We start from the raw sequence: 27231 nt of genomic DNA, 5'->3' as shown, positions 1-27231 counted from the left end.
TCACCCCGCTGCGGGGCCTGCCTGTGGAACAAGCTCGCTGGGACCACAGAACCCGGTGCAGAGCTCACCCCGCTGCGGGGCCTGCCTGTGGAACAAGCTCGCTGGGACCACAGAACCCGGTGTGGAGCTTACCCCGCTGCGGGGCCTGCCTGTGGAACAAGCTCGCTGGGACCACAGAACCCGGTGCAGAGCTCACCCCGCTGCGGGGCCTGCCTGTGGAACAAGCTCGCTGGGACCACAGAACCCGGTGCAGAGCTTACCCCGCTGCGGAGCTTACCCTTAGAACAAGCTCGCTGGGACCACAGGACCCAGTGCAGAGCTCACCCCGCTGCAGGGCCTGCCTTTGAAACAAGCTCGCTGGGACCACAGAATCCAGTGCAGAGCTTACCCCGCTGCGGAGCTTGCCCTTAGAACAAGCTCGCTGGGACCACAGAACCCAGTGCAGAGCTCACCCTGCTGCAGGGCTTGGCAGTTTTTCCTCGTCTAACTGAAGTCCACCCAACTTCAAGTCAGCCCATTACTGTTTTGCAAGAGAACCTCTTCAAGAACCCACCAGCAGCAAATACACCTCACTGCCAGCACCGCCCCCCCACCAAATCTCTTCTGTCCAAGTGGGGTGACAGAGTCAACTGCACTGAGCTTCCACTCCACTCTAACATTCTCCCATAGACGCCATGGCTATCAAAACCCCACTGCAACAGGTGGCCCACGCTGACACCGGTCCACTCTGGGCAGAGAAGAGGATTATCAGCTACACTGATCCAACTCTCTACTTGCACGAAAAAGCCCACCAGCACGTGGGTGACTTCACCGCACTATGGCGAGGCTGAAAGCTCCGCCCACCAGCACCCTCGGCGTCAGTGGCCTGTGACAGACCAGCACTTTCCTGTCGACGGCTTCCAATTCAGGTGCAGATCAACACCAGTAACGACCAACTACTGGCTCACAGGTCGCCAATATACCCCCTAATGCATCTCAGACCTGGGCTAGAGAGTGATGGGTACCTCTCAGCTTCAGAGACCAGCACGGGGATGAGAGAGCAGGTCTCTGAGGTGGGGAATGCAAAGGGCAGGACTCTAGCGGGGAGTGTGTGTGTGTGTGTGTGTGTGTATGTGTATGTGTGTGTGTGTGTGTATGTGTGTGTGTCGTGTGTGTGTTAAGCTGCTTCAGTCATGTCTGTGTGTGTATGTCTGTGGGGTGTGTATGTGTGAAGCCGCTTCAGTCGTGTCTGACTTTTTGTGACATATGTGTGTATGTGTGTTAAGCTGCTTCAGTCGTGTCTGATTCTTTGTGACCCCCTGGACTGCAGCCTACCAGGCTCCTGTGTCCATGACATTTTCCAGGTAAGAATACTGCAGTGGGCTGCCCTCCTCCAGGGGATCTTCCAAACCCAGGGACTGAACTTGCGTCTTCTGCACTGCAGGTGGATCCTTTACCGCTGAACCAACCAGGGCAGCCCCTAGCGTGCCCTAGACGCCGAGCTCGGGCACGGGTGTGCAGCACGGCCTCGTGTCAGAGTGGCTCAGGCGTCCCCACCTGCTGTGATTCCTAAACCCTCCTCACGCTTGCTACCCCACCCACAGCCCTTTCCACCCAGAAGGACTTATCTTCCTGGTCAAGCACACTTCTTTCTCCTCCATCCTGCAAGTGGAAGTGACCTCGTTACAGGCAGATTCTTGACCCTCCGAGCCACCGGGGAAGCCCCTCCAGCCTACAAAGTCACATTTATAAGTTGTTGGGTCCCAGCCCTCTCTCCCGGGTAAATGAAGTCAGGATGTTAGACTCTCCTCGGGAAAGACACATACACATTATCTGTGAGCCCACACCTACAAATGAAGCAATACCTTTTTATTTTTAATTTAATTTACGCTGCTGTGAAACTCTTTTTACATGCCCTCTCCCCCTTGGGAAACAGGCATCAATAAACAAACAATTACAGTGTGATTTTTAATCATTTTTAGTGTACATAAAAGAGTCAGTCTGGACTTCAGAGGTCAGTTTCAACAGGGAGTGTCTGGCAGGTAGTCAGGACATTAAGGGTTGGTTATTCTCCTTAGAAACGCACTATCTTCTATCACTGCTCCAGCTATATCTCATAGGCACCATTTTAATAAGCTGATCACACAGATTACAGAAACCTTAAACCTCAGCCAGCTGGTTTTGGGGACAGAGATGCTGTCTGGGCTTCTGAAGCCCAGCTCAGTCCCACGCCCGAGCCTGCAGGAAACCACTGCCCTAATCACAGGGCCCACCACGGCCCCCTTCCAGTCTGGGGGCTCCCAAGGGGCACAGCTCTCCTGGGGGAGGACTCCCCTCATGCAGGGAGCCTGCGGGGGATGTGCTCCCTGAGCTTCAGAGAACCGCCATGGGCTGAGGGCTGAGATCGGGGCAGGGGACTGGCTCAGAGCCTGTTCCTCTCCAGGGCCATTAGCATCACACTTAATAAGCCACTGCTAACAGTCGGGAGAGGAGCCATCCATCACACGGACCTTTACTTTTCTCGGTGTATCCTGTTCCTCTGCGTCTGGCAATGTTCCGAGGCCAACACACCTGCCCGGTGATGGAAGCCATGGCGAGTGCGGAGGGCCTATCCCCAGGCAATGTCCCCTTCTGTACTCGGCTGGAAACCGCCCCCTCCCACCACCCTCCCTAGGCCACCCTTAGACAAGCTTCAAAGACACCCAGTTCACTTTCCCCCGGGCCTCCAAGCACCCAGCTCTCCCCTGATGAGCCAGACTTGGGGGGACCTGGCGTGGAGGCTGAGGTCAGGGGCAAGGGGCAGAGCTGAGGCTCCCCTGGAATGAAGGGGGTCTCCCTACCCTCCCAGGAGGTGACTGAGAGATGCTCTTCAGCACCCAGAATCCCCAGTTCACGGTCTCAAACAGGGCTGACATGGGGAGATGGGAGAGCAAGCGCTGAGGGGTGCCACCTTTATTCCTGCCCCCAGCTCTCAACCAGCCTCCCCCCCACCACCCACCGAAGAGCAAATTAGAAAGGATGGTACCTTGTTCCTCCCTCCCCACCCCCGCTCACCTCCAGCTCCACTCTGGAATCAATACCTGATGCTGAATTCAAGATCTTATCTGAGTTTTGCAAGGATATAGCAACAAACTTTCCCCCAATGATTAAATCCTTAGATGATCAGCCCAATATTTTTCAGCCCGCCTCTAAGAACATTTAGAGAGCAAATGAAATGACTCTGGAAAGACTGGAAAGCCGCCATTCTCTCTCCCCCTCTGGCACAAAGAATCCCAGAGAAGGCCATGGAATGAAGCGATGGAAGCTAAGGAAGGCCCCAGTTTCTCCCAGAAGCTCAGCTCCCCATCCGGCTGCAGGGACCAGACATGTGACTTCTTGAAACTCTACCCGCCTCGGTTTATCCATCTGAAAAATGGAGCAACACTGCAGTCCAGCAAGAGGACAGATGTGGAGGAGGGCTAATAATAATGAGATGCTCAAGTGCTTAAGGAGGAGGGCATGGCACTCCAGTACTCTTGCCTGGAGAATTTCAGACAGAGGAGCCTGGCGGGCTATAATCCATAGGGTCACAAAGAGTCGGACCCGACTGAAGGGACTTAGCACACACGCTTGTAGAGCGGTTAAGGGTGCTGGCTCAGGGTTGGACAGGCTGGGCTTATGTCTAGGCTCTGTATGGACTAGTGTGTGGCTCCGGGTAGCTTCGTTCAAGCACTTGGTTGAGGGGTGCTTAGAATGTAGCTACTTCCACTGGGAGTGCCAACACAACCTGGTTAACACAGAACCCGTGGCGCGTACTCTGATGGGAGGCCGGAACCCCTTTCAGGAATGAAGGACATCCTCACCAGCTGCTGGGCATGCTGCTGGACGGCGCTCCAGCTCCTGGTCCCCTCCGGGACTTCCTCAGTGCAAGGCCAGGACGACACCTGCTTCTGGGGTCAGCTGCCTCCCATGCCCGAGCAACACACAGGTGTGACTGGGGCAGCGGGAGGACCACCCTCCCTTCAAACGCCGCAGGGCATCCCAGGTCAGCAGAGCAGCCCCCATGAACCCCCTGCCCCGCCTCAGGGACCCACATGCGCAACAACTGCTCCCCCTTCCCCAGTGAAAACAGGAAAGGGAGACAATCTGGGCCACGCTTCCAGTTAAAAGCTAAAAGCCAGAAGCACACTTCAGGCCCCGGGGCTCATCAGTCCTGGCTCCTGTATTTTCCAGAGGCGGAGCCGGAGGGTTTGGAGAGGTTAGGAGAAGCACCCCTGGCTAAACCAATGGGGTGCACAGGGGCTGGGAGGCGGTCCCAGAAAGGATGAAAGGGGGAAGACTCCACGCTTCTGTGCAAATCAGATGTTGCATGACCTTCCTGCCTCCAGCATGGAGGACGCATCTCCCCAGAGGGCTCCCCTCCCTAGAGGGCTCACTGTTCGCTGTCCCCTGGATCCTTTCCCAGGGTGCCACTGAGGTCCAAGTGAGGATGTACAAGGGGAAGAGACACAGGCTGGCGCCTCTGTGAACAGGAGGAGCAGACTGCTGTGCAGATGCCACTGAGGACCGCCCGTGCGCCTACGGGGCCCGCGGGGGAGAGAGAGATGACAGCCACAGTGGGGCCAGGAGGGGAAGTTCTGCCCAACCCCTAGCTCCTAATGGCAAGCGCGGCCTGACTCCCGGAAGGCCAGGCCCTGTGCCCTCGAGTTTTTCCTGCACGGCGGTGGTCACAGTTCAAGGGCACATTCACACAGGTGGTATTCAAAACGCCTGGGGCGGAGGACACGTCACCGCCCAGCAGAGCTGGGTCAGACGCTGATGGGCAGCACTGAACAAGCGCCCTGACACCACGGAGGGGTTAATGGTCTGCGCCTCTGTCAGCAGCGAGCTGGCGGCAGTGCCAGCCAGAGAGGTGTCCTCAACTTCTGCTAGGGCAGCACTTTCCTCGTGATAAGATAATGGAAAGCAGGAAGCCGAGGAGGTGAAGGGAAGGTTGGGGCAAGGTGGCTGCAGGAGGATTTTATTTTCTCGTGCTTATCACCCGATTCCAAATGCACATTCCATCAGGCCAGGGCCGTGGGGCCTGCCTGCTCTACAAGTATGTGACTAGAGCTTCTCTTGTGATACGTTCTTATATTTCTGAGAAAATTCTTTCCTCCCCTAATGCTCTGAACCAGTGAAGTTATTACCCCAGCTTTGGCCCCCAGTCCAAAGGGAAGCTCTTTCTCAGCTGGAGGGGCTGGAAAGCATGGGCAGCCCAAAGTCCCCGCTCACACAGGAAGAACAGTGGGGGCAGATGTCTGCACAGGGGCAGCCAGCAGCCAGTGTCAGGGCCCCTCTGCTGAAATCTCTAGGCACGCGGCCCCTCTCGCCTTGTCTTACCCGCTCGGCCAGCATCAGGCCAGCCCCAGGCTGCACTGTGCAGGCCGGCTTCCTGTGCCACTGCACACACCCCGAGCTCAGCAGGGCTCAACTCTTGGTTGAATTGAGCTGCCATCTTGAGATTCTTAGTGGTTTTTGACACCCTGTTCTGACTCCACAAACCACATAAGGGGTCTGGCACTGATCAGAGGAAGGCCGGGAGGCTATGGGGAAGGCCATGCCCTCGCCAGAGGCTCTGCCCACCTTCCTGCCCTTGCCTCACCAGGGGCATGAGCGATGATGTTCCCGGAGCCACCCTGAGCACTGGGCCACAGAACAAGCTCCCTTCAGCTCACAACTAGAAACCCTTCCCTGACCTGGTCACAGAGGGGCCGCCACCCCATCCCTGCACCCGGTGCCCCTGGACAAGGAGAGGAAGCTTCCCCAACAGCAGGCAGCCCCTGGGTCAGAAAGACGGGAGGCTTTCCTGGGGGCCTCATCCACAGGCTGGCTGGGGGCCCGATGCCCTGGCTGTGAATCCAGCTCCGCCTGCTATCAGCTGAGTGCCCAGAGACTCACAGTCACCTCCCCTCCTCGGATCCCTCAGATGGTGAAACTCTTTCCCTGCCCAGCTGAGACGGTTCAACGAGATGATCCATCATCTTCTCCCACACAGGGCCTAACACAGAGCAGGAGATCAAAAACACCTTTATTCAATGATATTCAAAAAAGAACAGCAATACTACCTAGAAACTGCTGCGGAGTCTCCCAGGATTATGAATTCTAACACCAAACGCCAGTGCCTCGCTCAGATGAGCTATGCCCACCCTGAAAATCAAAGGCTGGAAACACCCTTCTCAACAAACCCCATCCCCACGTGGAGACAACAGATAACAGAACCTGAAATCAGCCATCCTGGGTGTGAGTCCCCTCTCTGCCAGCACCGAACGCTGCAAACAATCCTGTCAGGAGGCACTAACATTACCTGTATCTTACAGATGAATAAACTGAGGCATGAAGAACTTACGGGATTTTCCCAAAGTCACAACAACCCCAGGGTCTGCTGTGTAGACCAAGTTAGAAGACGCACGCGGAAGCAGTGCCAGGAAAACCCCACGGACCGAGGCAGGGCATGTGCTGATCAAGGGTAATCGAGGATTGCCCACCGCCCGCACCACCTTCCTCTCGCTCCTTGGCGCTCACTCCGGAGCGCTGGAGAAGACAAGGGCAATCGTCGTCCTGCTCACATCTGCAAGCTCGTCTCTCTCCCCCTGCCTCCCGTCCTCCTTCCCCTCCAGCCCCTCCCCAGCATGTACCCCCGATACCGAAGTTCCCGCCCAGTTTTCCACGCTCCCTTTCGAGGATGCTGTAGCTGGATGGACGAGTCGCTGGGCTCCTGGGTGCCCTCAAGACAGCCCCTCCTCTGCCCAGCCCTGCGAGCACCACTCCCCATCCTGCTCCTTCCTCCCTTTTACTCAGCCTGCCTGCTCAGAGCAGGAGAGACAGGCAGTCAATGCTGGGTAACTGCTACTAATCACAGGTGACAGCGAGAATGTAAACAACACAGGAAACATCTAAATGCAATCCAAGTGGCAAGGAAACACGGCTCACTGGCTCCTTCTCTGGAGAAAATGGCTTTCCTGCCACCCTCTTTCAGAAACCCTGCCCATGAACGCCGGGGGAATACGCACCCCAGAAACCAAGAGCTTCTGGAGAACGGGAGGACTGAACACTGAACCGTAACTTCTGACCCTGATTCCTCTGGGAAGGACTTTCTGGAGTCATCCGATTTTCTATTTACAGCAATCATTTCAATGTGTCCTTTTTTGGGGGCTGGGGGAGTGAGGTGGCAGAACTCGGACACCCCTTTGAGAATCCACTCAAAGCTAAGAAACCTCTCCCGGGAATAACATAAAATACTTTGCATGTCATTTCAAGGGTTCTTAGACCCCCAAGGTGAAACCCATTTTCGAAAACGTGGACAAGACACTAAACACAGGAGACAACATGGGGAAGTGTAAACGTCTTCCAAACGTCCGAGAGGCACAAAAGGGCATTTCTAGGTTTGTACTCACTGCATAAACCTCGGACGTATGTACAAGGTACTCACTGCATAAACCTAGGCAGAGGCTTCTTGGTTTTTGCTTTCTTTTTTTTGTTGTTGTTCTTTAGATGGACAGTGTGCTTCTAAACCACCTCCTCCAGAGCAAATTGAGAACTCAACTGACTAATTGCTGTGAATAACTTCCACTTGGTTCGCTTAAAGCCTGGTTCAGCAAGGACCAAGAACGTGTTGGGTGTGACTGTATAATTAAATGACAGCTCCCAAGCCCACCGGAAATGGTGTTTTAACGGTCTGGTATCAATTCTAGGTACCGTCGTGGCCCTCCATTAGCAAAGACCTACAACCGACGTCACCTCCAACTGCCTGATTTTGGAACAGTCGCTGTGTCTTTCGTCTCTGGGGCTGGAGGCCAGGAGAGGACGGAGGGGCTGCTTGCTCACATGGGGCTTCTTACCTCTGTGCCTGTTGGTCGTCTTATCAAACATCAGCATCGCATCCTCCACCTGCAGAGCGAACACAAAACAGAGTCTGCTTCAGGAACTTTAACAAAATACATGGCACATTGTATGTTCAGGGGAGGGGGGCAGTCTCCATTATAGAAATCATGTTGCTCATTAAAACCTATTTGAAAACACAAATATTAAAAGAGAAAATAAATCACTTTCTTTCCGTCTTTCCAACCTAGCACCGCCACATTTAGCATCTGGTATACTTCCCTCTAATTTTTGTAAAAATCTATGCCTATGGCTTCCCTGGTGGCTCAGTGGTAAAAAAAAATCTGCCTACCAGTGCAGGAGATGTGAGTTCAGTCCCTGGGTCAGGAAGGTTCCTAGAGAAGGAAACGGCAACCCACTCCAGTATTCTTGCCTGGAAAATCCCACGGACAGGACATGGGGTCGCTAAGAGTCGGACACAACGTAGCACAAATGCACACATGCCTATTTTAACATAGTTTAAAATCACATCACACATGGAATTTTCCCCTTGTTCTTTTTCACTTAAATAATATTACAACATTGCAGACATTTCCCAGATAACTACATCATGAATACTATCTTTTATTCCCCTAGATTTTTTTGTGGTAAAATACTCATAATATAAAAATTGCCACTGCAACCCTCTTTAAGTGTACAGTTTAGTGGTATCAAATAAATTCATAAAGTTGCAGGAGCATCACCACCATTCATCTCCAGAACTTTTTTCCTCTTGTAAAACTGAAACTCTACCCCCTTTAAGGGGGACCCCTTTCGTCCCCTTAGCCTATGGCAGCCACTTGCCCACTTTCTGTCGCCAAGACTGGGACCCCTCAAAGTATTTCACATAAGTGGAATTACACAGGATTTGTCTTTTTTGGGACTGGCTTATCTCACTTGGCATAATGTCCTCAAGGTTCATCCGTCTTCCATTGATGTACAGATCACATCTGCTTATCCACTTGCCCATCGATGACCACGTGGATTTTAGCTATGGTGAATAATGCTGCTATGAACACGGGAGTACAAATATCTCGAGTCTCTGCTTTCACTTCTTTTGGATACATACCCAGAAGTGAAACTGCTGGATCATACAGTGCCTTGTACTTTTATTTTTTTGAAGAACTGCTGTACACAGTGGCTGTACTACTTTACATTCCAAACAAAAGTGCACAAGGTTTTAATTTCTCTACATCCTTGTTAATATTTGCTATTTTCTGCCTTAAAAAAAAAAAACAACAAACAGTAGTCATCCTAAGGACTGTGAGGTCTTGTGAATACTAGCTTGACTGTCACATATTTCATGGAGGGAGATGCTACAGCTTACTTAATCATCCTTCAGGATGTTTCCAGTTATACACAATGAAACTTCAACATTTTAATTATTCTGGGCTGAACTGTCTCCATCCCCCACCCCAGCCAAATTCATATATTAAAATCCTAATGCGCAGATTCTGAGAATGTGGCTGCATTTGAAGATAGGATGTAAAGAGGTAACTAAGTGAAAATGGTAACCTGACGGTTAGTGAAAATAGTTCCAATGAGAGCGGACTCCTTGCGAAAGACCCTGATGCTGGGGAAGATTGAAGGCAGGAGGAGAAGCGGACGACAGAGGATGAGATGGTTGGATGGCATCACCAACTCGATGGACTTGAGTTTGAGCAAGCTCTGGGAGTTGGTGATGGACAGGGAGGCCTGGCGTGCTTAGTCCATGGGGTCACAAAGAGTCAGACACGACTGAGCGACCGAACTGAAGTTAAAATGCGGTCCTTAAGGGTGGCTCTGATTTGGTATGGCCGGGGTTCTTACACAAAGAGGAAGTCTGGACACAGGTACAAAGAGAGCCACACTCACGTCCAACACAGACCTAAAGAAATCACTTACGAAACCAGATTTGGCTTTGAAGTCCACTCCTTTTACTTATGATCCAGCCCTTTATTCACTTCACAGGAGACACATCGTGAGTGCAGGTGCTGTTCTAAAACCATCGGCCATTCACTTGTAGGCTGCACCGAGTTTGGCCAGGTGTACAGCCTGGTCTCCTCGAGCATTTTGTGCCCAAGGTTGGCAGTGAAAATACAACCCAGAATTTCCCTGGTGGTCCAGTGGTTGGGAATCTGCCTGCCAGTGCCGGGGACACGGGTTTGATGCCTGGCCGGGGAAGATGCCACAGGGCAGCCAAGCCCTCGCACCACAGCTTCTGAAGCCCAGGTGCCCATGCTCCACAACAAGAGAAGCCAGCCCCAGGAGAAGCCCTGCACATTGAAAGGAAGAGCAGCCCCTTTCCGCTGCAACTGGAGAAAGCCCATGCACAGCAAGGAAGACCCAGTGCAGCCAAATACAAATAAATGGAAAAGAAAATACAATCCAACCATGTGGCTGTGGGTGGACAGAACTGTTAGCCAGAAGGCTCCACGCGTGGAGCAATTTCAGTGCGGTGGGAGTGTGTGTGTGTATGGTGGGGAGGACAGAGCACTGTTCACTGGAGCTCAAAGGCTCACAAATGAGCTTGGGGGCCTGAGCTAAGTCAGCTGAGAAAAAGAATCATCGGCTATTCATTCTCACTCCTCCCAGACGACAGTCTTCGATGGAGGGGAAGACACTGGGCGAAGCAATAAAACCAGGTTTAAAATGGTGCCTCCCGACAAATCAAATCTATTTTCTTAGATGCTATCAAATATAATAGGGGGAAGAGCAAAGTCAAGGTAAGAACGGAAGAAGGGGTAGGCAAGCCAGACACAAACCTCCGAGGGACTGGCCTAGCTTCAAAATCCCTTCTGGAGTCAGGGCCCCCTTGTGTTGCTAAGCAACCGAGCCTGAACAAACAGGCTCCCGGGGCCTTCCCCTTCTGCTCCCCATTTCCGTAGTCAGCGACTGGGAGAGAGATGGCCCTGCACGGTGACTGCTCCTCTGGCAGGGAGCTGCCCTCTTTCCCCCAGGCACCAGGCTGAGGGGAGTAGGCGATGCTAGTCTGGATGGGGGGTGCCTTCACCAGACCTTTCCCCGGCCAGGCAGGCTTGATGAGCCCCCAGACACCTGCTGAGACCAGACACACCACGGCGGTCTGCCTCCCATGCACCCCTTGAGCAAGACCGCCAGAAGATCAACTGGTTTGTTTGCACACAGAGCCGTCACACTTGCACATATGGCATTGCAGACCCAGACCCTGGGCCTTGACGAGGACTCCACTGCCTAGGGTGCAGGCCGGGGGTGGGGTGATGGGTGAGGCCTGCCGGGTACCATGCAGGTAAGCCTGACGTCTGTTTCACACCCATCACCATATTTTCTAAGAGGTTTGCCAAGTCCTCATTTTGAGCTGAGAATGCCTAATGGTAAGAAAAACAGTCTCCCTTCTGTGTTGGCCATGTTTGGGTACTGAAACTCAGATCCCCTTAGGAAATAAATATTTTGAATTAAAAAAAGTATTTTCAATCCCCACCCATGCCCACCGCCCTTTTCACAGTGTTTACTTGGGTCCCTCTTTGCCTTCTTATGCTTCAGTGTTTTCTGATGCTGCCCTCCTAACAGCTGCTCCACCCTGGTGAGCGAGGAGGAGGATCTGTGTATGTGTTTTGGGAGCAACCATTGTCGTGAAGAACAGAGCTCTTTCCTCTACAGAGCGGGGTACAATGGGCCTCGCAAAGACCTCCTGAACAGATAAAGCGGCGGGGCGCAAGAAAAATTCTATTAACACTTTACAAAACAGAACATCTAAGGAGTAGCTAGAGAGGAAAGAGAAAGGGAAAAATAAAAAAAATCAATATGAATAAGTCCCCATGCTTGGGGGAAGAAAACTTTTCAGCGATTGCAAAACACTTATTAATTCAGAGAAGCCATCAATGCGATAGAAATCTGGCAGAACAGCAAGAGCTGAAACTGGAAGAATTTGAATATACAAAGACTGAATAGAATGAAAAACACAGCCTCACGTACGGGGCTGTTTCTCACGGTTCTATGTGAATCAAACAGAAGCGGCTTGTGTGAGTCTCCATCACACAAGGACGGGACGGATACGGTCAAGGGAGCTGGTATTCAGCCCCAGAGACAGCAAACCGGTAACTGTGTCTGTCTGTCTCTCCTTCTCCCTCTCGCTCTCACACACAGAGGTAGACTGCCTGCCTGTGCAGAGTTCAGCCTGGAAGCCAGGCCTCGTTCACGGAGTGGAAGAACACAAGGGAGTTGGCAGGCGGGTGGACACGGGCATTTCTCTGACTTCAGGGAGAAAACACCACTATCCCTGGTGGAATACAGCTTCAAAGGCCCCATGCTCCTCGTCACGATCAGCACTAGAGTCGGTTCTGCGTTGACGGTGCCCTCACCGGTCCGTACAGATTTCTCTGTATATACCAGAAGCGGGTGCCCACAGGCCTAGTGGTCCTGTGGGATCCTGGGGTGGGGATCAGGGGAGGCGGTGTCTGAACCTGAGCGTGTCTGTCCCATGTCCTGGCACCTGCCTGATCTGTCTGGGGAGGAGAAAAGTGTTCCAACCTTGAGATCTGTCTTCCAATAACTTCAGGCAGGTATAAAACACAGCCCTGACTTCCTTGACGGTGTATCTTTGCAAATGACAAAGCAGGGCAAGTAACTCTTAAGGGAGCTGCGTGGGAATGCCCCTGTTGTCGTCCGACACCACGGGGTCATGGACCTGTAATCTTGACCCTCGAAAGGCTCAGACCACACTGTGACCTCCTCAGAGGTGCCCCATGTACACCCCGCGCCATCTGAGAGGCAGTTCTGGGAAGCCACACTGTCTCTGTGGCATGGGGATTGCGCAGGGCGTCTCAAACCCCCTCCCTTTCAGAATCACCCAGAGAACTGGTTAAAACACAGACTCCCCTGGGCTTCAGCCCCAGGCTGTCTGATTCAGGAAGCAGCGTTTGCATTTCTAACAAGCACCAGCTGTTGGCCTGTGGACCCCACTTTCCATGTGCTGCTCTAAGGGAGGAGAAACAAGACCAGAAGTTAAAGACAGTGGACAGAGTGGCTTCTTCCTTTTTGCATACACTCGGGGCTCAATACAAGAGCTGAATTTCTCTCACAGAGGCAATCAAGGCACATCAGCGTGGCAACCATCACCCCGCTCTGTTCCCTCTCGGACATTTATACTCCCAGATCCTGAAAATGACGAGCACAGAACCACGACGGAAAAGGTGACAAGTAGATGGACTTCCTAGTAGTAACCAAGCTGTCCCGGGCACCCAGTGCAGGAGAAATTCGGACTCTACACGGACGACAGGAACATCCCTTCTAACAGACTCCAGCTATTGGCTACATCATTTAGGTCAGCTCAGCTGTGATCTGAAAATCTAATCAATTAACTTTACTTTTATGTGACATGTATTTATTAGGTATGCACTAGTTGCGAAGTATTAGCCTAAGTTCCAAGTAAGAGGCAAATTATATGGGTTCACGGTATACGGATTGCATTAATGACCCCCACACCCTTTATCTTGAAATTCTGTATCAACAGCTCCCCTTTCAAAAGAGGCAGAGTCTATCTCCCCATCCTATGTATCTGGACTTGACTTGCTGTGGTCAGTAAAAGAGCTGGAGAGGATGGTACGCCTGTGGGGGGCCTGGCCTTGCAAGGGTCTCTGGGTTCCAGTTTGCCCTCTCTGGCATCTTTCTGCCATCACCATGAAACAGACATGGCCAGGTGGGCCTCAGACAGGATGGGAAACATGTGGAGCAGGGCCAAATGCCCTCAGGGGCCCTGGTGAGACTAGCCTAGATGGGCAGGCAGCTGGGCAACCCTAAAACACGCACGTGAACCCCGCCAAGACCAGCAGAGCCACTCCCTCCCCAAGACCAGCAGAGCCACCAGCAAACTCCAGACTTGGGGAATAAACAGCTAATCTCTACCACAGAGGTTCTGTGCTTGTCTGTTAAACAGCATTCTTGCGGCAAAAGGTAACTCATACATGGCCCCTGCTCTCTCTCAAAAAAACAAAAAGCTTTTAGTCTATAAGAAGATACACAGGCAGTCTCAAGTAATATCAGACAATGAAGAAAAACAGGGGAAGGGGCGGAAGGAGGAAGGTGGACTATGGCCCAAGTATTAACCCATCGATTCCACCTTCCCACAGGAGTACAGGTATTCGGGTGTGAAGGGACTGCTTCTACATCTCTCCCCAGCAGCAAGGTTGGAGACCGAGATCCTGGAAACGCCAAAATAAGTTGGCAACACGCTCCTCAGCAAATAAGCACCATGAAAATCTGCAGTCATTAGCACTCAAGTCAGTGGGTGATGCCTCTCTAATCCTAATTCATTTAATGAATGAGCGAACCTTCTCTATAATGAGCCGAAAGATTTACTGTGAGCAGACGTTCTTGCTGGGTGATTTCAGAAGTAGGCAGAAGATGCCGGCCATATCCAGAAGGGAGACGTTAGCCCACCCAGCTCCTACACTGCCTGAAGAGAAAACCTTTCAAGCCACGGATCAAAGCAGCGCCTTGCGAGAGAGGTCAAAAGCTCTGCTGGTCAGGTGGGCTGGCCGAAGGTTGGAACCGCAGGCAGTGCCCTCAGACCCCTGCTGCTTCTGCCTGTGGTTTGGCTCCACAAGTATGCAGCAGATGAATGACGCTGATCTGGGGATGCAGAGAACTTGGTCCCAGGAGAGGACGAAAGAGCTGCTGGTCAATAACTCAGCAGGAGCCGGGCCACAGCCGAGCGTGGCGGGCGGCGTGGCACAACGCACGGGCAGGATCCGGGTTCCAATTCCAGCTCCACCAGAGGCTCACTGAGGACAGGGCACCTCCTTTCTCAGCCCTTACGTTTCTCATCTGTGAAGGCAGGAAGCTGCATGGGATGGTCACTGATGACCCATCCGCAGAGATTCTGCCGAGGACCCCGAGATGGACCGCGGAGGCTGCTGGGACCACAGCTGGGAGCTCAGATTCACCAGGGGCCCTTCCAAATCCCCTGCGCCCTGAGGACGTTCCAGGCAGTGGGACGTTTGCTGTGGCTGGCCAGCATGCCTGGAGAAATGTCCCACCCCCTTCTGGCACACGCACACACACACACACACCACAAACCACACGTATCCAGAACAAAGCAGGAAATGGCACTTCAAGTGATCCTTAAATTATCTGGTCAGACACAAGGAGGGAGAGGGAAAGGAAGAGAAGAGACGCAAGCTCTTCAAACTCCCCCGGAACAAATGCCTTTCATGTTGCTTCCTGCTCCCACTCAAACACTCCAAGCGTTCGTTTCAATAAACGCCCATAAATGCGATACCATGACACTACAGTGTGAGGGGTTTAACGGGTCTGCTGATGCTCTATAAACTCCAAGCCCTGAAGTCATAAGGGTGGAGTGAGTGTTATATACTAGGCAGGCCTGCCCAGATCCAGGCTGGAGACCAAGGCGTCCTGATCCTTGGGAGCGTTTCTGCACGGAGGATGGCATGGCTCTGCACTTTTGCTTAAGAACTGGGTGAGGGTGTCTGGTTTATGGAAATGTCTCAGCATGCTCTAGCCTTGACAAGAGTAAGGACAGTCTATCTTCAATCACTGCCCAAAAGGAAGAAAAGAGGAGAAAAAGGAGCAGGCAGGAAAATCCCATTAGCTCATGCTGAAATCTAGATCAGTAGTTTTCAACCTTGACTGCTCACCAGAATCACATGAGGAACTAAAAAAAAAAAAAAAATTCCCTGTTGCCGGGGTCACACCCTGACCAGTGAAATCAGCCTCCGGGTGGGCAGGGGGTGGCAGTGCAATGTTTACAGCTCCCCCAGGGATTCCAGGTGCAGCCAAGGCTGAGAACCACTGTCCTAACAGGTAAATACAGCGGAGTTGAGCCTTCATCACAGTGTATGTGGGTGGAGATGGGCCCTAAATATAAAGGGGGCATCACCCGGATCGTCAGCTGCCTGAAGGCTGGCTGTTTGTCCCCTGCTGGATCCGCAGGCCCTGTGCCACAGGTGGCTTTTGGGGGGCTCTCCTCACCTTGTCTTGGTCTTAGGACAAGACAGTCAAAGTTCCGTTCTGTAAGGAGGCTTGGAAGGGCCAAAAACTGAACACAGGACTTTAAGAAACCTGAAGAAACTGCTAGATTTTTTTTTCACCACCATCAATAATATTTTCACTTGTATTATTGCTTTGGACCACACAACAGTCCCCGAAGGCAGGGATTATTATAAGCTCTCTGAGCCTCAGTTTCCTCCCTGGCAGGCCTGCCCAGGACTCCGCAGCTGGTGGTCTGAGTGTGCGTGCCGGCCGGGCCTGCTTGCCGTGGCTCAGGCTCCAGGACGGCAGGCACACAAGCCCCTGGGCCCCCAAACCCCTGCTTGGTCCACTGACTCCTGGGAGGCTGCAGCCAGCGAGGTGCTGAGTGGGCTAGGCACTTCCTTCATTCCAAGACTCAGAAAATTCTAGTTTGCATCCACCTGAAGGTTTCTCTATGTTGACTCAAGCCCATGCCTTAAATAAGCAACAAGACAGCCTGCTTAACTTCTCCCCAATTCTTTCTTTGGTAATAAAATAGAAATTGCATTTGCCATTTTAACCACTTTTTTTGATAAACAATTCAGTGGCATTAAGGACATTTCTTAAACTCTTCAGGAAGGCTCCTAAGTCCTACTATGACCAGAATGTTCTTTCCCCATTAGCAAGACTCTTTTACTGGCCCTATTTTTTTCTACTTTTAATTATGTTTTAATTCACTTTAAACGAATCCTTTAATTCATTTTCCCATTTAACTTAAAACAAACCCCTGTGTTCATCAGAGAGCAGTTGTGAATTCATAAAATGGACACTTGCCATAGGCGTTAAAGGGTGTGGGGTGTCTATCCTGGAGATGCAGTTTACTTACATAAAGGCAGGCAGGACATCTTGCTCAGGGATTCTGATTCCACACGTAAATATCAGAGTCTAGGCTATGAAATGTCTTCCCCCTGAAATAATGATGACTGTAATAGCTACCATTTACTGGAGCTTAATAGGCAATTTGCAAAGCTCATTTAATTATCACAATAGCTCTGAAATAGATATTATCACACCCATTATATAGGTAAGGAAATGGTGGCTCATTGCGATTAAGTGACTTGCCTAGGATCACGCATGCAGCAAATGATGGAGCCGGGACTTAAACTCAGATGCATGCCCAAATCTTTCCCTGGTCTCCCTTGACTGCGTTCTATTTTTGAATCCCCAGGGCCCCGTGGAGCTGCACTGTCTCCCGAGTGAACCAACAAACACGGCCTTAAAACTCTACCAAAAAAGTTAAGAGAGGTGATGAGGTAACCAAGGCGACAGCTGTATATTGCCTCTGGCAGTCTCGGGAGAAGAAAGAAGGGTTGGAGGGAGGAGCAAATGGAGAAGGAGGCTGAGGGGTCTCTTCCTTCTAGATGGGTGAACTTGAGAACCCCTGAGCCGACTTGTCCGCTCTGTGGTCACAGAGCAGGCTGGGGGCACGGCTGGAACGGGCAGAGGGGTCCTAGAACTCAGTCCTCAGGCTGCCAGAGTGCCCGCTGGGCACCAGCCCCGAGAATGCTGAGTCCCACTTCCTGGAGCTGTGAGGAGGCCTTCAGGTGGTGGGTGGCCAGTGACTAATGTGCAGGACATGCTTATCACAGGAGATTTGTTGCAAGTTACCACCCCACCCCTGGCAATCCCCCGGTGTGTGCACCTACACACATACGTGTGCACACGTACACACACCCTACACGGTTCACTGGAGGGATGCGCCCAATGCTGTGCGACTCCTTGCTGCAAACGGGTCACGCTCAGGGACAGCCATTAAAGAAACCAGCGTGTCTTCGGGGGCGCAGTCCCAGGAGGCACCTCTCAAATCCGAGCAAGGCAAGCGAGCGCCTGCCTGGATGGCCTCCGGTGGAAGTGGGGGCTCAGGCTGGGCCCAGCATCACCCCAGAGGGCAGGGCCGGAGGCTCTCTCGGGGGACGTCCCCACTAGGGTGAGACAGGCGGCTGCGAAGGAGGGTGGTGGGAGAGGGACCAGGACAGGCCGGGCGCGAGCTGCCAGAGGAGAAGCAGTTGGTTCTGCAGGCTTGACAGCTGTCACGCGGAAACGGCATCTGGCCTAACGGCCTCTAGAGCGGGGCGCCTTCGCGTGGCGGTGGTGAGCGCCGGAAATCCACGGCCTGCGTGCAGCGCTGGCTGTGAGTGCGCGCGTGCGTGCAGGTGGGCGGGCAGGCTGCCTCAGGCTCCTCTCCCCCCGGCCCAGCCTCTCCCCATCAGGCCGCACCTACCGTGAAAAAGGCCCAAACCTGCTGGCTCCAGAGGAGACAGGCGGGTCATTAGTGGAGCACTGATGTGCTGTAACACTCTCTTGCATTCCCATTAAACAAATACTAAACTGCTAATTGCCAAAATAGATCTCCACGACTCTGACCGAACAGGGGAAGGGTTTATAATTACCAAGTGTGAAAACGCGCAGCCTGTAAATAACCACCTCATCTGTCCTAATACGGGCTGATATTGATGGGCATGAAATAAACATCAGGACCAAATGGAAAAATCACCCGCATCTCCTGTGGCCAATGCAATCTCGAATGGTGACAAGCGTGGCTGCAGTCACCGGCTCGGGGAGGGAAGAGGGGAGAACGGACTTGGACGGGCTCAGAGAGTCTAGGTTCCAAACCCGATTTTCCATCCCTTGGGCTTTCAGCATCTTCTTTCAGCCTGGAGGACAGGCTGTGATTTGATGATGGGATGGAAGGCTGGCCTGCACCCTGGAAATGCCCAGGCCCAGGACCCTTGGCGACAGGCCTTCAGGGCACGTTCTATCCTGCCCTCTTGAACAGACTGGCTGGCGAGGATGGAGAATCAGGGAGACAGAGAGTTTCACCAAGGTGACATGTTTATTCACAAACCAGTATCTATCAAGGCTATCCTATCTGGCCGATGCAAAGAACTGGTCACAATGCATGGATGAAGAGAACTGGGGTTTAAAATCACCTCTGGACTTCCTGACACCCTATGTCACGCTACCAATGGGATAGCAGGTAGACGAGTCTGTAAGGGAAAGTGTTAGTTGTTCAGTCATGTTTGACTCTTTGCGACCCTCATGGACTGTAGTCTGCCAGGCTCCTCTGTCCATGGGATTCTCCAGGCTAAGAATACTGGGGTGGGCTGCCATTCCTTTCTCCAGGGGATCTTCCCAACCCAGGGATCAAACCTGGGATTCCTGCATTGCAGGCAGATTCTTTATCATCTGAGCCACAAAGGAAGCCCATAGATGGGTCTATCAGATTCCAAAGACCTCCCTTCCCCCAACTGCACCTGAGGAGGGGGAGATGACCTGCCAGAGGTCACAGAAACAGTCTCCCCTTCACTCTCCACCAGACTGAGATTCTGAGGGATTCAGCAGGGCTTATAGTGAAAGACCGAAGCCGAAGACAGAGGTTCCCTTGGTCTCAGAATTAGTCCCGGGAATTAGAAGTGACTGGGAGTCCCTGCTCCCCTCCCCACCTGGAGCAGGCATCCGTTCTCCAGGGCTCCTCTGAACCCCTTCTGGAGCTTCAAAGACTCGCAGCATCTCCATCCAGTCGATCCCTCGGGCGGATGCAGGAACAGCAGCACTTAAGAGGCCTGACCTCCAACCGGAAGCCCAGCTGTGGCACACGGAAGAATCCTGCCAACTGCACGGCGTCAGGCAGCTGAATCAGGGCACCAAGCAGCACCCAGCCCAGATCTTCCTAATGGGGCTCAAGGGTGTCTCCAGAAGCTCTTCCCCACTGGGCCACACGAGAGCCAATCTCCTGGGCACCCTGGCCCTGAAGTCGCCCCCAGGGTCCTGGGCCAAAGACCCCATCAAACGTCAGCATAAGCAAGGAAGGTCTGAACTACAGACAACTTTTAAAGGAATTCTACTCTGTCATTTTTAAATTCCCAAAGCATCTTCAAATAACGGCTAACAGAACGCTACCGAGAACAAAGTTCACGTGCGGCAACAAAGTCGAAAAGACTTGTTCACTCAGCCAGGTTACTTCCTGTTCAGAGAGGATCATAAATGTCCGAGCTGGAAAGGTCCAGCACCGTCATTCTGCAGAGGGACAAAGTGGCTCGCAGTGATCCCGTGCAAACTGAGAGTGCGGGTCCAAAAAGCCCGGGGGGATCGGGAGTCCCGGGTTCACACACGAATCCACCACGCCCACCTCTGACTGTCCCAGGCAGGGCTTCTGGAGGCTCAGTCTCCCTGCAAGAGAAGGGCTGATGATAACCCCAGCCCCAAGAAGCAGAAAGAACCGTAACCCACAGGGAAGTATTCAGGTTGGTGGTAAATGACGTCCCTTGCTATGGCCAGTACTCGGCAGGCACAGCATCTCAACAAGGATCTGAGGGCTGGAGAACAAACGGAAGAAGAGGCTTCGTGTCCATAATGCAAACGCCAACTCAGTGAACTCTGCGGGTGAGCGAGCGTCACCCTCATGAGGGCACCGGGCTTTCTGTGCTGTGCTCTAAGGAACTGGACGCAAATAAACCATTTTTTAGAAAGCAGGTGGAACGGCAGAGCCAACCAGAGCGCAGGCTGCAGTAGAATATTCCTCACGATAAACAGAAACAAACCACTGGTACCCAACGCAGATGGATCTCAAGGAAATTACACTGACTGAGAAAAGTCAGTCTCAAAGGCTTGTTCCATCCCATACGATCCCATTTCTGCAAGATTCTCGAAATGACAAAATTACAGTGATGGAGAACGGAGGAGTCTGCCGGGGGTTAGGGGTGGGGAAATGGACGAACCATTATACGAGGAATTTCACTGCGGTGACGGGAACACTTGTGATCTCGACTGTGATCATCATTGCTTAAATCTATCCATGTGACAATGTTTCAAAGAACAGCGCACACACACACACACACACACACACACACAGCACTCAGCAAGCACTTACTGTGCAGTCATTTTTGTATGACACACACACGCACACCTGTTAAAACCAGTGATGTACCAGCATCCATTTCTTGGTTTTAACAACGTGGTATGGTTATGGACGAGACGATATTATCGTCATGGGAAGCTGGGTGAAGGGTACACAAGAGCTCTTTGTATGATTTTTACAACTTTTTGTGAGTCCTACACTACTGAAAAATAAACATTTAAAACAGTAATTTTTAAAAACCACAAGGGGGCTCATTCTATCACGAAAACTCAGTGGCAGATCAGTTTATAATGCAAATAATTAGGCCCTAATTTCTCTTGATTTGGATAGCGTGGGCACAAATAAGGCGCGCTGACAGTAGAAGAGCTACCCCTACTCGCGTTGGCTACTGGCCCCGGCACGTACTGCGCTGAACCAGCACTGTGTCGCACAAGTCTCTGTGCCGGGAGTCCCGACTGCCCCGTCTCATCTTCTACCCTGGCCCTCAGGAGACTTCACCACACAGCTCTGCAAACGCACAGCGCCTGCTACAGTGACTCGTGCAAAAATGGCTGCACAGTAAGTGCTTGCTGACTGAGTTTCAGAAAGACTCTTGCAGGATAAAGAAAAAACAATGCAACTAGAAAAGACCCTCGAGCGCGGTGCTTTCCATTTTCTTCTCTTTTAGGCTATCAAGGCCTTCTCTTTCGTTTAGGTTCTGAAACAGATCTTAAATCTTTGGAGATATTTCATACACCAAACTGTATTTATTCCTGCTTCTGAGATGTGGAAACGTATTTACCAACACTCGTCCTAACTGTGAACTGGGGCTTTGGGCAGCATGGGGTGGCCTGGGGCAGAGTGAATCGGATATTCTCCAGAGGGAAGCACACTTGACGATTCAGTTGGTCCTCACGTCATCTGGGGTGGGGAAACCATGATACCCGACGGGTTTTTTGATGGAACGATGAAGTCCATCTGAAGACCACACGCCTTTCTTTTGACCCGGAGGTTGGACACTTCTGGCCTGATCTCTGAGTCACGATCTGACCATGACGCAGATCTCTGCACATGAATATTGACAGAATAACCAACCTCCTACTTAATCCCCCAGCCAAACAACTCCCTGAAGGGGGAAAGAGAAGGGAGAGGGAAAAACCCTCATCTACCCTTAAAAAAAAAAAAAGTACCAATTCAAGCTGCTTCAAGACCCAACAAGCATGTTTTTCTTTCATTTATTTCTACATCAACACTCTGAAGGACACAGATCTTTCTTGTTTCAAGAGCTGTCAATTTGCTTTAACGCCGTGGTTTTCATCTGTTTCAGGTAAAGAGGAATTACAAAGCAGGTAAAAGAGACAACGCACCAGCATCCAATGTATTCTGGCAATCCGAACTGGGACCAGGGTAAAAGGAGATTAAATGACAGGCCACAGCACACCCCTGTGTGCAACCCCGGTGCCCACCCCTGCCTGCCCTCCTCTCGCAAACTCTATGATTTGACGGAGCCTTCAGCTCTTTGCTGAAAACTGTACTATCTGCTGCACCCTAATTCTTCGAATCATTTATACATGTTGCACAACTCATACAGTATTTTTGCTTTCTGAAGCAGAAAAACCTCTTAGCTGCTGGTAAACTGTCAGGTGCGGTTACTTTAAATACCCCCGTGAAACAGCACAGAAGCCGGCAGCACGTTGCTGGATTCACTACCCTTCCCCATATAAATGAACAGACACAAACGCCTGCCACACGCCAGGCTGTGAGAAAGCCTCACCCCATCGAGCCTAAGGGTTCCATTACCAGGGAACTCAATAAATAAAAGGCAGCCCTGATCTCCTCCTCTCGCGGGCCTCCTCTGCCAATGACGATGCCCCATGAAGATTGCTGGCTAACTCATTTACATTTCTCTTTGTTTTTAATTAAATTGCTCCTCCACTGCTCAGACCTGTAATTTTTCCGTCTTCAGCTCCAGGGCTGGGGATTTCTGAGAGAATGACAGAAATGCCTCCGAAGGTCTCAGGGGCCGAACGGCATGCAGGCTCCTGCCCCTGACTGTCACAGGTGGGTCACAAGGACCTGGCCACAGGCTCTGAGAGCCCAGGGCATCGGGTTCCTTTGAGATACTAAAGGGACAACCCCCCCCTCCCCAAGCCGACACACATACCCACCACCAATTCGAAATTAAATGTAAATGTGAGAAGGGACCTGCGGTACTTTCTTTTGCCAAATCCCATTGGCGTGTAGACACCATCAGAATCTAGATTGTTAATAATGTGTGTGTCCACAAGAGGTGCTTATCGGGGCACACGGGCCCGGGCCCCAGCTCGGCAGCAGGGACTAGTGGGAGAATCCAGAGGCTTTGGAGGTAGACGCCTTAGATTTCAGTCCTGCCACTCACCGGCTGGTGGCCTTGGGCAGGTGACTGGACTTTGCTGCACATCTGAGTTGGTACCCACCTCACCGTGCCACTACGAGCATTAAGACTCGTTAACTCCTGGGTGGCATGTTGGCTCACAAGGAGCACTATCGAGCTGCCACCCATCGTCACGGCCGCCTCAGAGAGTTGGTCAGGAGAGACGTCTAATGTTGCTCATTGTCCTGGAGGCCTTTCCTCTTTCCCTGATGTTGATGCCAAGTGAAATTAAAACTAGCAGCAAGATTGGCTTTACTTGAACAAGCTGGACCAAGGGTAAACGACCTGCCTGGGCTGGTCGCTTTCTCAAACATCCGCCTAGCCCTCCCTGCCACACACGGGGTCCCACCATGAAGGTTCCGGAGGATGGAAAACCAGCCAAGACAGACAGACAGGCAGGCTGGCACGAGATGGCTTTTGCCACTGGCCACCAAGCCCTCATCAGGCAATGCTCTTCCACTTCCAAGTTCTGCGGGAAGAAATGAACTCCCTGAGGGTCCCTCACCCTCTGGACCCGAGTCTGAAGCCCAAGGCTAGTCCTGACCCCTCTGTGACATCCTGCCCCTGGAGACGAGCTACCCAGTGACAAGCCCTTCTGAGGCCTCAAGCCTCCATCCTAGGCCAGTTACAGCCCTTGCAGGCGGGCAGCCCCCGACTTAGAAAGAAATGAGTCTGTGAGAGGCAGCGGGGCTACCTTTAGAATTCATTCCTTCATTTTTCAAATTCATTCAATCAACACATATTTACGTATGTGTGTAAGTGTATCATAAAAGGCACAATGATTCTAAAATGAGGAAGACTTGACCCCTGAGGGTCCAGGGGGGCTGCACAGGTAAGGAGAGCTCTAAGGGAGGTGCAGCCCCCGCAGGGCGTGCACAGACATTCTGTAGTCTTTAATCATTTATTCCTGCCCTGCAGGGTTCTGAAAACTCAAGTGAGAACTCGCTCACTTGGCCAGAGGAGATGGTTTGTGATGAAATGGCAGGACCACATTCGAGGTAAGAGGCCTGATGGGTGTGGTGCTGGAGCAGCTGACCTGGGGAGACATCTAAGTCAAAGCAGCAGGGCAGGGAGACGGGTGAGGACCTGGGCCACGTGAGCTGCGGGGGGGCGGGGCCTCTGTCTGGGCTCTCCTGGAAGGAACCGGAAGGAGCAGAGTACCATCAGGAGGCCCACCCTCAGACCTGGCTGAAACCAACCTCTCTCAATGGACTGCGAGGAGATCCCAGTGCTGGCTGAGGGCTCAGGAGCTTAACCCCCTGCTGCCCATGGTCACAGGGCGGGTCAGAGGCATAGCTGGGGGTTAGAAGACTGCATCGGCTCCAGGAAACGGCGTCTCCCTGACCTGAGAACAAGGCAGAAAGGAACCTGCCTCCTCAAGGCACCCCAGATCCAAGGAGCATCCCTCATGGAGAAATGACACTGTTCTGAGCTGACAAAGATTGGAGCCCCGTGGCTGGGAACGCCAAGGAACCCCATCCCAGGGCACACACAGGAAGGAGAGAGGGCTATTCCTGCTCAATGAGCCCTTCTCCTGTCTCTGAGGGGGCAGGGAATGGGACGGGGGTGGCAACTCAACATAGTTGAGTGAGTGGATCGCGTCTCCACTCTGCATTCTATTCACTTCCGGTTCTGTTTGTTAACTTGCTTTCCTTGCTCCATGGACCAGCACTCTTGGGTCTACATGACCAGGGTGTGTTCCTACTGGAGGGGACGTTCCCTGAGAGCTGTGTCTTCTCCACCTTCCAGATCATCCTCCTTGCTGGACGAATGACAAGTACGTCTCCATGCACTTCCAGGGGAGTGAGACTGGAGAGAGGCAGAAGCAGGTGAGAGCTGACCTGGGGATTTAAATTGCCTGCTTCTCATCCCAGTTCATGTGCTGAAGGTTAATGCCAGAGAAAAACGCAATGTGCCATAGACCTATTTTTTGCGAGTTCTTTACAGATGCCTGTACCTGCCCTGGCCGGCTCAAGCAGTTTCAGAGCTTGTGTGATTATTAAAACTGAGAATCATGTGGAGAGCTCAGTTAGCATTTAGAACCTCACACCAGTGGGGCCAGGGCTTATTCGCATCTTTCTATTCAGGGTAGTAAAAACTGAGAAGGCCTTGTGGGGATGGAGTCAACATTCCCAACACCACCCTCCTGCCACGCCAGCTCATCAGGAGGGCCCCAGAGGCCCGGGCATTCTCCACACCCAGGACCATCCACACCAGCTCCCGAAGAAGCCAAGAGGAAACCCTACCACCCAAGAGGCTGCAAGTGCCACTGACTGAGACAGAGGCAGGAGAAGAGACAGCAGCCACCAGGGACAGAACAGCAGTTGAGACAGCCCAATTTAATAATCAATGGACAATCCAGAGACAGATACTGTATGATACCACTTATGTGAAAGTTGCCCAGTCGTGTCCGACTCTTTGCGACCCCATGGACTGTAGTCCATGGGATTCTCCAGGCCAGAATACTGGAGTGGGTAGCCTTTCCCTTCTCCAGGGGATCTTCGCAACCCAGGGATGGAACCCAGGTCTCCCGCACTGCAGGCGGATTCTTTACCAGCTGAGCCACCAGGGCAGCCCGACATCACTTACATGTGGCATCTGAAATAGACACAAGTGAACCTACCTATGAAACAGGAACAGGCTCGCAGACACAGAGGACAGACCTGCAGTTGCTGAGGCGGGGGGCAGGGGGCAGGGGAAGATGGACTGGGAGTTTGGGATTCGCAGATGCAAATTACTGTATATAAAATGGAAAACCAGAAAGGTCCTACTGCCTAGGCAGGAAACCACTGGTTGGCCAAAAAGTTCGTGTGGGTTTTTCCATATCGTACAGAAAAACTCCAATGAACTTTTTGGCCAACCCAATATAATCAATATCCTGTGATAAGCCATCATGAAAAAGAATATAAAAAATAGTGTGTACGTAACTGAATCACTTTGCTATACAGCAGAAATTACAATACTATACATCAACCACGCATGCATGCTTAGTCACTCAAGTCGTGTCTGACTCTTTGCAACACTATGGACTGTAGCCCACCAGGTTCCTCTGTCCACAGGATTCTCCAGGCAAGAATACTGGGGTAGATTGCCAGACGCTCTTCCAGGGGATCTTCCCGACCCAGGGATCACACCCACGTCTCACTGTCTCCTGCATTGCAGGTGGATTCTTTACCACTAGTGCCACCTGGGAAGCCTGAATCAACCATACTTCAGTAAAAAGAATAATCAGGGGATAATCAGCCAATACATGGCAAGCCCAGCATGGGTCTCCAAGGCCCCACTCCGGCCTCCCATGCCCCGGGTGGGCAGGTAAACTGAAAAAGACTTGCAAAACCAAAGAACAGAAACAGTTGTTTATCACAGCAAAAAGATGGGCAGGCATGGAGGGATATAGACATCACCGTTTGGCCAAATCTTCAAGCGCCACTTCCCAGCAGCAGATGAAATGAAGCCAGGTCCTGACGCATGGGAAAGTTTAGGAAAACCAGAGAAGACCCTGGGAAAGCGTTGGCATCGCCAAGGAGGGTGGGGGGGGGGGGGGACAACAACCGAGTTAACACTGGCGGGACTTCGTTTGGTCGGAAATGCCGCGGGTCTGGAGCTGAAGGAGCAGAAGGAAGCTGGTCACCCCCAGAGCACTGGGCTTCCCTGCGTCACGTCCATGTCTGTGAGCCGCACCTCTGCCTCTGGGGGCAGGACGCTGCCAGGACACACGCTCCTGCAGAAGCCTCCCCCTCGCTCCTCCTTTCCGCTGGAGAGAAAAATCTTTAAGAGAAACACTCTCCAGACGGCTGAAATTTCCCCCTTGCTAGCCCCATTCAGTTATTTATCAGAACGCTTCAGCGAGGCTGTTTGCAGACTTCCACATGAAATGGTAATACCGAGCACTTCCAATTCATCTCCCCAGCCATCTTCAAATGTCAGCTCCTTAATCCTCAGCCCCTCTCAAGAAGTAAGCCATGTGCCCCATCTCTCAGACCGGGAAGCCAGAGGCTGGGCTGCAGGGAAGCCCGGTCAATTTCTGCAATGACCGATGCCAACCAGACCCATGCATCCTCTCACCCAAACCCCAGGCACTGTATCCTACTGAAGACGATGCTGTGCTGAGGATTCAGTGCTGAAGGCCTCCTCTCCC

The 27231-nt window shown here is 52.2% G+C and overlaps 1 protein-coding gene across 13 annotated transcripts in view; it reads right to left on the bottom strand.

The window, feature by feature from the left end:
- The window catches only part of MSI2 (musashi RNA binding protein 2), a 405753-nt gene that overhangs the window by 136036 nt on the left and 242486 nt on the right, over positions 1–27231 (bottom strand). For all 13 annotated transcript variants that reach the window (XM_059877826.1, XM_059877828.1, XM_059877829.1 and 10 more), the window contains one exon: positions 7839–7887. In XM_059877826.1, coding sequence (XP_059733809.1) covers positions 7839–7887 — 49 coding nt within the window. The remainder of the gene's footprint in view (positions 1–7838; positions 7888–27231) is intronic.

Source organism: Bos taurus, chromosome 19 (genome assembly GCF_002263795.3).
Source record: "Bos taurus isolate L1 Dominette 01449 registration number 42190680 breed Hereford chromosome 19, ARS-UCD2.0, whole genome shotgun sequence".
In the NCBI taxonomy this organism is placed as follows: domain Eukaryota; kingdom Metazoa; phylum Chordata; class Mammalia; order Artiodactyla; family Bovidae; genus Bos; species Bos taurus.
Note: the sequence above shows the minus strand (reverse complement) of the source record. Positions and strands in the feature narration are given on the sequence as shown.